The sequence below is a fragment of the Manduca sexta genome, chromosome 10 (genome assembly GCF_014839805.1).
Source record: "Manduca sexta isolate Smith_Timp_Sample1 chromosome 10, JHU_Msex_v1.0, whole genome shotgun sequence".
Lineage (NCBI taxonomy): Eukaryota > Metazoa > Arthropoda > Insecta > Lepidoptera > Sphingidae > Manduca > Manduca sexta.
Genome location: NC_051124.1, coordinates 7,840,226 through 7,852,643, shown reverse-complemented (window position 1 = coordinate 7,852,643; position 12,418 = coordinate 7,840,226). Strand labels below are relative to the sequence as shown.

Genomic DNA, 12,418 nt, shown 5'->3' with positions numbered 1-12,418 from the left:
TGTTGGATAGCCCTTTGTTCCTGGAGTGCTATAGGCTATATCATCACACTATGATCAATAGGAGCGGAGCAGTAATGAAACATGTTGCAAAAACGGGGAAAATTTATTAGTTTTGAGAGCTTCCGTTGCGTGCGCTGCATAAACGGTTAAAGTTATGCAACAACGATATATGACGGGATTGTTCTTCTTAAAAAGTTCTACAAAAATATATTATAAGACAAAGTCCCCCGCTGCATCTGTTTGCCTGAACGTGTTAAACTCAAAAACTATCTAACGTATTAAGATGAAATTTGGTATGGAGACACTTTGAGACCCTGGGAAGAACATAGGCTCCCGGGAAAATATATAGCGTGAATTTTATAACGAAAAACTTTATAACGCGAGCGGAGCCGCGGGCAAAAGCTAGTTGAAAATAAAGTAGGATACGTTATTATAAAGTATGGTTGGCAACCCTAAACACGGCTACCAAAAAGTGATTCTCTTTCGAGAACGTTTTTCCTTACATAGATTGGTAATGCAAAATAAACTTTATGTCGTACAAATAAATGTATATTTTCAGTATTTATGTCAAACGTAATAAGCACTCCAGTAAATTATTATTAACTTCATGACCTTAAGTTACTTGCACAAACTACTTAGAACTAGTCTTACTTGAAGTTACGTATATTTTAATTCTGTTTGTTGAAGTTGGAAAAAGTGTCGTAAAGGACAGAGCCAGTTAGGAAAAAAAAAATACTTTTCTGATTTTACAAGTTTACAAATAATTAAACTTAATTAATATGAATATTATTATGAAATCCATAATAATACTTTGTGTTATATTGTGTGCTTTAACTAGCGGTGGGTATATTCATTAACGTTTATCTCGGATCACGCCCAAAGAAAACATTTTTATTGTTTTCGTGTTTCAATTTTCAGTTAACAGTATTAAATGCTGGAGTTGCAGTTCAAATATTGATCCTAAGTGTGCAGATCCCTTCGACAACAGTACGTTTCCATTAATGGATTGTAACCACGAAAGGATTTCACATTTATCGGACGTCATGCTGAGTATGTGTCACAAAAGTAAACACAAAGGTATGTTTCTTTCTCGTCAACTACATAATTAAAAACCGATTTACTAAATTCTATTTTTTTACAAACTTTTTCTTGGAACTTCGTTCACGTGCGTTATACTACTCCTTATGCTGGTGTGTAAGGAATTTCCTGAAACAGGTCAGTTGTTCCAAAGATTAGTATCCTCAAAAAAAAAAAATACTTTAGTTGAATAATTGCTAATCTATGCAAATAATGTGCTGAGCGAAACAAAATTAATCCGCATCTCCCATTATTCTGGATACTTCTAATTACATACTGACATTATAGTGCCAATATAATATTCAATTCTATATCTTTATGTGTGTTATCGGATGTTGAATTTACAGTATGATCTTAAATTAAAAATTTTCTTTAGTCTTTACCAGATGTGTTAGTATTGCCTTAGTATAAACTAACACTAAACTATAATCTACAAATGTTTTGTAAAACTCCCCAATAGGATTTTTTTTATAGCTGAGATATAAAAATTAAGCAGTTTTGTTGGTAGACAGTCACAAATTCTAAGCTTAGCCAATAATAAATCTTTAGTGATGAGGCACCTGGTAGCCATGTCAGTTATATTTGTGAGCAGCACACACATAAAAAACAAAATAAATCGTTGGTCTAAAGAAGCCAAAAACTCTTATTGTGAAGGAAGATCTAAACCCACACACCTACAGAATAAAAGACCAGATCACAATCTGGTCATTCATAAGTGTTATTAATAAAGAACAATTTACATTCTCAATAGTAGAGGACCATTCTCAGCAGTAAGATAGTATATATTTTTATGTATTTAACATATCAGCAGCATAATTACACTGATAAAATTTCTGTAATAACATTCCAATGTCATGGTACAATGTAAACATACAGATAATAGGCATGCATGGCACTTAAAAATAGAATATTAATATTATACTTGAAAGCTACAATATAGCAGGACCAGATACAATATAAAAAAAAAATAATAAAGCAATTTAATAAACATTTGCATACAGTTATGTGAAATTACATTTCATTTCTACTTTGGTTAAGCAAGGAGTATGTTAGTGTTTATATTATTAAGAATCATTTTATTTTTCAGTTGACAATGAATTGGTAATTGTTCGGGGCTGCGCATGGAAGCATCAAAATGATTCGAGCACAACATGTCTTATTTCAAGCAACAGGCCAAATGAAGTACCCTTGTATTGCGAAACCTGTGACTATGACGGCTGCAATGGAGCTACAACCATCAGCAGAACTCTTGCGTTGCTAATTGCTCCTTTCGCACCCTTGTTGTTTAAGTAACAACATTTTCCTTGGTGTAGTAACATCATTGTTTCTACACTGAGTATCTATTTTAACTTTATTTCTTGTCACTCAGTGTTAGATACTATGTTCACACAATGTAGCTGGGAGCTGAAGTCAACTTTGGTTTTACAGGATTAATGACAGTCAGCATCACTTTTGGGCCCTGTAATGTCCCACATATGATTAGCCAGGTTCACTTTAATATAGGTATACAAATATATATGTCTCAATAACAAGTCTGATATGTTATGTATTCAAAAAAGTTTTTAACAAAAATTAAACCTATCAAAAACTATTTAAAAACAAAAAATAAATTAACATAACAGGTACATATATACTATTATTATTTCTATTTTGTCTATTATTTTAATTGAACTATTTTCAAGTACAAAAATTTATCTTTATAATTAAATCTTGTGGTGGGCCTAATTACTGCAACACAGATTATACTAATTACTAATGCTTTTATTATGATCACTACGGTCTAATATGTTATAACAGTAACAATATTGATGGTCCCCAGGAACAAGTGACAAGAAATAATTATTCATAATTTCGTTTACTTATATTACATTCCAAATATTTTAGTTTAAAACCAAACCGATTTTGGAAAATATTCTGTAGGACCAATTTGGAGTATATTTCAAATAACAAAAGATTTTTTCAAATCGATTTATACATTACTGAGTTCTGAGATACCTAACATAAAAAACGTGTTGAATTGAGAATCTTTTTCTTCTGGGAAGTCGGTTAAACATAAGCTCTGTGTCTAGTGACGTTCGGTGCTATGAGACAGAGGGCGACAATCGCTGCAAATCTCATCACTGGATCCAAATAAGTCCAATTTACAATTACATCGAAATAAATTGTGGTAAAGTGCTATGATATCTTTAATGTAAATGTTACAAACAGTAAAAATACCAGAGAGTTCTCACAAGTGACTGTTACTTATTTGTTTAGACTGTAATTATGTAGATACATTGTAAAACACATTTTTTCATGTTACTAAGTTCTATTTGCGTTACGGCACATTTTACAAGAATAATAAGTACCTTAAAGTGCAAATTAGATTTAGCTTACAGTTATGGCGGGCCCATTGACCCATTGTGATATTAAATGCTCACTTTTATAATATACCAAATGTTCCTGTACATTAAACTCATTTTGTAAATCTTTATTATTTTAACGTAATATAATTTCAGTGTTAATGAAATGTAAATGCACATTTTCTACTTATAACTTCTTTTTTTCTACCGACATCTAATCGATACTATGAACTTATTTTCTCGACTTATGATTTAAAAAAACGAACTAGTTTGGTGGAGGCATCTCGATTTAGATTCTCATGACATTTAACGTTTAAGGGTAAATAGTAATAGCTATTACGGGTTAAATTATAATTCATATACAATAAGTACTTACGTATATAAAAAGGACTCTCGTGCACAAGTTCAAATGGTGCCTTTCGAATGGTTGTGAAAAATGATTTATATACAGTAAGCATATATTTTAATCAATATTCGTAATTTTTTCATATTTAATGTAAAATATTCAACGCGCTATCGTTGTGTTAATAAAAAATGACTCTTTTGTCAGGGTTTTATTTTCCATATTTTTGCAAACATGACAGTTGAATGCAAGCACCAGGGCAAGCACTACACTGAACTTAGTATATACCTAGAATGTAGCCTAAAAAATAAGATATGAACGTCTGTGTCGTTTTTCGCGATTGCCAGATCGGTCAAGAGACTACTAACCAGTGAGTCACATGGCTTCGAACAATCGCAAACAACGACACGGATGTTCGTGTTTGAGTATATACCTAGAATGTAGCCTAAAAAATAAGATATGAACGTCTGTGTCGTTTTTTGCGATTGCCAGATCGGTCAAGAGACTACTAACCAGTGAGTCACATGGCTTCGAACAATCGCAAACAACGACACGGATGTTCGTGTCGTATTTTCATTCTATGGGGGCTAGTCAGAAATGTACTAGATACCTCATCAAAATATTTGAAATACATCTTATAAGATACTTGTAAGTAAAGCATTTGACAATTAAATGACAGATACTTATAGTATAACCCGTTTCATTAAAGAAACGAATCTAAAATGACGGCGCTTATCATGTTCTCTCGCTTGTACACTAATGTATCTTACTATACTAGTCACTCATGCGCGTACCGCAGATAGAAAATTAATCAATCTCTCATTTGCTTTGAGGTTGTCCTTGACGCGCTCAGTGATTATGAATTCGTTGTTATAATTTTCTGTTATTTTTCCATTGTTACTTCTTACATGCAGCTTCTTATTGAATACTTAGAAATATTATTAATTTGAAAAAAAATTAGGGCCTTAAATTTTACATGCTAACTGTACTATTTGTTAATGTAAGTACAAGCCGCTATTTTAGATTCGTTTCTTTAAATGCATAATTATGTTTATATAATGGTACATATTAAAAATACCAGATACAAAATACGTATTTTCCGAATACTTTTTTTTTTAAACATTGTACTCTTTTAAAGAAATCATATTAACACATGGTTCATTCGGTTAAATTACGGGTTCCCAAAGCATATAAGTCACTCTAACCTGCTGCCTAAAATAGCAATGCTTTTCTTTATCCTTTCAATGCAAGAAAGACGAAGCTAGGTGGTAATCACCTAAATCCTAACTAATCGGTATCCTAACTAAAGTTATAAAAATGATTATTTGTTACGTATTCACGCCTTGTTAAATCGGTGATCATGAAATTTTGTATAAGTACTTATACGTTATTGGGGTTCAGAATTAGGGTTGCCAGATGGCCGGGATTTCCGGGATTGTCCCGGAATTTTGCGTGTTGTCCCGTGGCCAGTAATTTTATTTGCTGTCCCGGAATAAAAAAAAAATAGTTTTTTCACAAAGTTACGATACTACGGCTGCAAAAGTCAAACCAAACAGCGTGCTCGCACTGCGTTAGGTGACCGAGGAAAGGGGTGAGCGGCTCGCTTCGCGTCGCACGCCGATTAGCCTGAGGCGAGGGGAGCGCGGAGTGCGGGTGAAGTAAAAAAGATTTTTCAAAAAAAGTATTTTTTTTTTCACCAACCAATAGTTCTAGGCAAATCCTACTTAGTTTAGTCTCGAACCAAAGACCAAAACTCTGACTCCGTTCGTGGCCCCAGAAATGTCCAGGAAATGATCAACCTGGATCTGGCAACCCTATTCAGAATGCTACTTTTTATCCAAAAAAAGATGTTTCCGAGGGATAGGATTTGATTTACAAAATCTACATTAACGCCCCCTTTCACATATTATCACGTCTTCCTAGGGAGAACGCCCGCCAGTTTGAAAAGCAATGGGCACTGGGTAGTGGGCTAAATTATATAAAGAGGACAGGCCTCAAAAGTTAGCTATATGAATAAGTTATATTTATGTTAGGGAAATCGACGCAGAATTGTCAATATATATGTCTATCTCTTTTACTCAAAGCTTATTTGGAACGCAACAAAAAAAGACAAAAATAATTGCTTTCTTCGCATATGGCACTATTTCGTTTACTTCAACACACTGGGACCGCCTTGCGGCAGAAACGCCATTTTATGCGGGCCAGTCAACAAGTGCATGTAGTGTCAGACGATGTAAACAAATCTTCATAAATATTGAATTTAAAGTAATATAATCATATTCTCAATTGTTCAGTGTGTTTATTAGTGTATTTGTTAAGTTTCGAAAATGACTCAGTGTTGTGTGAAAGGATGCAAATCGAATTCACGCAAGAAAGACCCCGAAATATCTTTTCATAGGTTAGTAACTGTTTTTACCGAAAATTAGCAAATATCTTTGTATATTTACTTTTTGGATGTGTTTTTATCAATTAAAACGATATGTGGATCTGGTTTGTTAAGCTTTGGACCCTTTTAGGCGTGATTTATACACATTAAAATCATTATGTTTGTTTACACACGAGCTTAGGGATGGGTGGGTGGATTTGTTTAGAAATTATTGATATTAATGTTGAGTAGGACATACAAGAGGCGGTACATTTGTCTGGGACATGACGTCAAAATGTAAGAGTGCCTCAAAATTAAATATTGTACTACTTCAAATTTTATGACGCGGCAGTCACGTTACTTATTCTCTGTCTCTGGTAAACTGTAGGACGAGGACAGTGAGGTAGAGAACCGCATGCTACAAATTACAGTAGGACGTTATTTTACAATGGACATTATATTACTGCGTTTCGAGTCGCGAGCGAGAGGGAAATATTTTGAGGGTTAACATTACAAAATACTGTAAGATACGCATTGAAGCGCCGAGCCTCACTACGCCTCGCCTCATTTGAAGTAGGACGTTGTACCGGCTCAATGCTAAAAAGAGGCAAACTCTTTTTTATGTCATGTCCTACCAATGACTAATTGATATCGATATTTTAACAGACTCCCGTTTATCAGTTACGGTTTTTGTCTTTGAAAGAATGTTAGAGCACACATCAATATTGTATTATTCAGAACGACAAACTAAGTGAAATTAGAATATTTTTTAAGATAACTAAAAAATTTAAAAACCAAGGCAAAATGAATTGAGAATATTGAGCGACGTGATTGGAATCCTACACCAAATACATATTTTTTTACATTTTGAGAAGATATGCATAAACCACACGTTTAATTAACGCGAGTAAAGATAACTGTTTTCCAAAAATATTCCCGATAAGTAAAATAGTAATGATTATTATACTTCACCTAATAGTAATATTACTTTAATATATTGCTATGAATAAAATTAGAATTGTTACATAAAAGAATAGATAAACATAAAAGAAACAACATAAAGATGAAATGTAAGATATATTTTTACAATTGGCGGTCTTATGTTTCGAGCAACCTTTGCATGCACGGAAATAGATACATAATCATATTGTTGTTATTGCAAATAATTATTATAATTGATTAACTTAACCACCATTTTTACGGTCATTGATTTTAGTTTGCTGAACCATAGTTATGTTTCTCGATCAAAGAGCATAATAATAAAATAAAATAAAACCAACCAAATAATTGCTGGCTACGCTATCTTATTCCATTTATCATGTATTAAATAAATATCTTAATCTGTAACATAAATTTTTAGCAAGGAATAGTGCAACATACAAATATAGATCAAACACAACTGGATGTTTGTCACAACAGGTACTGCTTTGTTTAACAATTGTTACTTATAAATCAGTTTCAGTTTGTTTGTTTACATTATGGTTTGTTATATTTATATTATGGTAGTTCCTAACCCCTTTCGTATTTGATCTTTTTGGGGCTTGTTTGTCTCTCTTAATTCTTCGATGTCGATACAAAATTTTCGGTACTAGCATATCACTATTGTAAGGGGCGGAGTCGGCACCATTTTATGCATTAAATGTGCCGCATGTCACGTGACCATATCACCCATCCTCTATACTTCTTTTATCATTGTGTCCTACCCAACTCTAGCTAAATCAACTTTTTGACAGTTTAGTTTCATGTTAGGGATGTATTAAATGATGAATCGATTACATGATACGAAAAATAATATAACGATATTTTTATAGAAGCTGTAACTTTTTGCCACAATTAAATTATGTTTATAAAGCTAAGTTTATTAAAATTAGCAAGTTTTGTGTCAATATATTGCGCCATAACTTGTAGTTACGTTTACACTAGCGATAATATTTTATTAGTTTTATTCACATGCGATTTGCTTGTCATGATTATTTATACGGTAAAAATTGGTTGTGGAAGTGGCAAGCTGCAATCTTTCTTGCTAATTTAGACCTCACTTTACAAAATAAAGATGTCATTTAATTGTTACTCTAATGATATATTCATATCGATATATCGAGATGTAAAATTTATTTTCACCAGATATGAGGCAACACTAGTTTACCATTCAAACTTGTGGAAACAGAAGCGTGAATTATAAAGTTTATTTTTCAGATTTTACAAATTTTCTTATAAGGAAACTTAATAAACATGTATATTTTTATGAAATCCATGATATTACTTTGTGTTATATTATGTGCTTTACCTTGCGGTGCGTATATTCATTAACATTTAACTCAGGTCACGCCCAAAGTAAACGTTTTTATTGTTTTTGTGTATCGCTTTTCAGTTTATAGCATCAAATGCTGGAATTGTCGTTCAAATAATGATCCTAAGTGTGCAGATCCCTTCGACAACAGTACGGTACCAATAACGGATTGTAAACAAGAAAAAGGCCTTTCACATTTACCGGATGTCAGACCTAGTATGTGCCGGAAAATTAGACAAAAAGGTATGTTTTTTTTCTCCAATATATAATTAAACACACACACACACACACACACACACATTATCACGCGTTTATCCACGAAAGGGTACGCAGAGGCGCAACCAGGGCACCCACTTTTCGCCAAGTATGTTCTGTGATGTGATAGGGGGCAAGCCTATCGCCATATCGGGTACAAATTCAAGACTCCAGGCTGATGCGGAGCAGAAAAAACCCCAAGAGTTAAATTTTGTAATATCAATTAATTTTACTATTAAAGATTATTTCATTATTGAAATTGTTAATGATATTTGAATTGTATATATTTATAGATGTGTATACACACTTCATATCCAAGAAGGGGTAGGTAGAGTTGCAACTAGTCGATCCACTGGTAGTCCATCACTGTTATATGTCTGTACCACAATGTGATGTGAGCAAACCTGTCAATATATCAGGTACATATAATAGACTGATACATGACTGATGGACTGATACTGATCAGAAAAATCTAATATCAGTTTGTCTAACCTGTTATTTGAACCTGAGACTTCATAGGGAAAATCCTAATGCACACTTAATATGGCCATATTATAGATGTGTGTAGATAATGCTCAGCATTTTCTCATTTACAGTAAATGGTGAATGGAGATACTTCCGTGACTGCGCATATCTAGGTGAGGTCGGAATCCAAGGTGATGAGCGATTCTGTCTCATGAGGACTGGGACTTACAATATATTTGTAGAATACTGCACCTGCAACAGCAAAGACGGTTGTAATTCCTCTTCTATGCTTAGTCCAGTATCGTTATTGTTTACTCTACTTTCTTCCTTTTCTTTAATGAAACTTGTGTTATAATCACTCAACTTTGGAAGTTTTAAGAGCAATCATAAAATATATCCACCTTATTGATAGATGTTATTTATCTAAAGAGTAAGGACGGAGCATTGCTGTGATAACAAGTTTGTTTCTCAGTGCTGACAGCATAGCAGCCTTCGCAGTGCATAGACATAGGGCCATTGTGATTGGCTAATATTGATATACAACTTGAATCTAGTTGGCAGTCAGATAAACAAAGTTGAAGAAACAGCAAGCTGTCAGATAAACAAAGCTGAGAATCAGACTTGTTATCACAGCAATGCTCCATCCTTACATAAAAATGTCTATGAATAAGGGGGTATATGTTTTTACTGACAGTCACATATGAACATTTTAATCAGATGGTGTTATTTTATGTTTCACCACAGGTTAAATGTCACCCAACAAAGCAAAATCATTAAATAGATAATGACATAAATTGTTTATAAATAAGTAAAATGTTTATAGAAGTATTGACCTCAGGTTCAATTGATTTATAAATGTCATTGTTTCTCATTCTGTTTGTTTTTTTAGGACTTTTACTAAGAATTAATTTGGCTGCTTATTGAATTTTGATAAAATTGTTTATAATATTTATTACTGCTGAACATGAGTGAAATTGTTGATTAACAGTGAAAGACATTTTATAAAAAGAAAAAAGAAAAGATGGTTAAAAAGCAATACTTATAAACACATTGAATTGAATAATAATATTAACTGGAAGTAGTATTCTTGTACATAATATGTTAAATTTAGCCTCTTGCTTCCTCAAAATCATGTAATACTATATACTACTGTAATTTGTGTCGTATTTGTGTATGGTTTATTTGGTTTTTGGCATTAATAAAATTAATAATTAAAAACTGTTGTTTTTAATTATTAATTTTAGTTGCAACTCTGCACTGAGAGATGACACAAGTAATGCACAAAAAATAATATTTTTTTATAATATGTCTGTATATAAATTTAGATACAATTTGTGAAATAATATTGATCCCATTTTTAAGAGTACATTTTGATAATACTTTTTGCGCTATAATTGACCGACTGTCGTAAATTTGTCATCTACCCTATTACTCTCTAGAGTAATAAGTCTAAGTTATTATATTACTGGATGCTTCTCGAGGCTTTGCCTGCGTGGAAAGCCTTTCCCGAATAAAAGTCAATAAAACACTAACGATTCATAGCACCACCTGTACAACTGCGCTATCTATTTACAATTGCGTTACATTCCCTAGGGGTTAAATTATCGGGATGAAAATTAGCCTATGTGTTAATACAGGACATTGCCTACCTTCATGCTACATTCCATCGAAATCCGTTCAGCTGTTTCTGTGTTTACTTCTAACAAACATCTAAATATCTAAACATTCATTCATTTAATACCGTGATTCAAGGCAGTGAAAACAGATTGTGTTCATTTTTAATTTGTTTTTGTTTGGTCCGGGATTCGGAGAGCGATGCAATCCGTCAGAATAGCATTATAACCTTATTAGAGGCAATTTACGACAGGAAACCGGCCTATGTTTGATTTTGTTCATTATTCTATATGTAATGGTTAATAATACGAAAAAGAAACACTTCTGCGAAAACTGCATAAAAATTGGTTAAAAATTGAGCTAGTAAGTAATTCATATTCCAAAAATTGTAACGTTCAGAAGTGGGTGCGTTGTGGGGATATCGCTTCATCTCTTTCTTTCGCACGTGTCGTAATGCCCGATGACGTCAAATGTGGGTATTTCGTCTCTTTTCTGTTTCTTGTTAATTACTCCTTCCACTGATATTCAAAGACCGGTATCCGGTAAAACTTGTTGATTTTTTACCGGATTTCAATAATTCCTTCTGTATTATAATTTATATAACGTAAATGTTTGATAATAGTAAAGAAAAAAAAAATGAGTCCGGTACCCTATTGATAGGTATATCATAGCAAACAAAGGTTCGCCTTGGTAGGTTTCTCTTGCCTGAGATCGGCCCGCTTAAAAAAATGTAGTTCATATTATGAGTGACGTCCCTATGTTTATTACATTTAGTTTATTACATCTCCTTGGAATTTCCATACCATTTTCCATAAACGATATCAATCGCTGTTTCCGATCTATCTCAAAAATGGACCAATCAGAACAAGTTTTTTTGACAAGCTTACAAATGAGTCATTTTGATTGGTTCATTCTCGGTCTCGGATTGAAGATTGAGATTGGGATCGTTTATTGCAAACGGCTGTTAATGTAATTATAGTAAAACAAGTAGTCGTGTAAGACTGAATTGTATGCCGTCCATTTTGTAATTTTTTTACAAACAGATTATGTGTGTACGACATGAAATAAATGTTTTTACAATTATGTATTGTATTATTTTTTATTTTGGGGAATTTCGTATAAGGCCGTAAGATAGATAATAACAAATTTCTTGTAAATTCGACATTGCCTAACATGAACACAGCCTGGACTGTAATTTTGTAACATATCTACTTACAAGTCAGTGGCCACTTGCCAGGTTTGGTCACAGTTATTTTTAAATCAACGATCTAACCGTTATTTGAACGTACTCCAACACACCCTAGTTAATCTTGATTTGTATATTTTATATGTCCATTATATTATTGTTGTAACAATGGTATCAAGGCTAACAAGATAAAAAAACAAAAACGTAATTTTATAACCCCATGGTATGCGTGAGTGCCGAGGACTATTTCGTTAACATTTTCTGTATGAAACTGACATACTTCACGCCAGTGTAACACTATCTCACCTCTAGTATTAAAGTCAAAGCTAGAAAGGCGTTTTAGAATTACTACCATTGAGATAAGTCATATTTCCTTTGCCATATTGTCTTCTTTTTATCAACATGTTATGCCTCCTTAGAATGAAAATACGACACGAACATCCGTGTCGCTTGTATGTGATTGGTCGAGCAACCGACATGT

The 12,418-nt window shown here is 33.0% G+C and overlaps 1 protein-coding gene and 1 long non-coding RNA gene across 2 annotated transcripts; both read left to right on the top strand.

Annotated features, from left to right (window-relative positions):
- Window positions 1–506: 506 nt before the first annotated feature.
- LOC115453338 lies at window positions 507–3,963 on the top strand. Its single transcript, XR_003939558.2, has 3 exons — window positions 507–840; window positions 919–1,077; window positions 2,165–3,963. It is a non-coding gene; the product is annotated as an uncharacterized LOC115453338 (long non-coding RNA).
- A 4,282-nt stretch (window positions 3,964–8,245) lies between these two features.
- Window positions 8,246–11,834, top strand: LOC115453339. Its single transcript, XM_030182039.2, has 4 exons — window positions 8,246–8,420; window positions 8,499–8,660; window positions 9,269–9,516; window positions 9,769–11,834. The coding sequence occupies exons 1-3, from the start codon at window positions 8,360–8,362 to the stop codon at window positions 9,490–9,492; spliced, it is 447 nt and encodes a 148-aa protein (XP_030037899.1). The 5' UTR covers window positions 8,246–8,359; the 3' UTR covers window positions 9,493–9,516; window positions 9,769–11,834.
- Window positions 11,835–12,418: the final 584 nt, after the last annotated feature.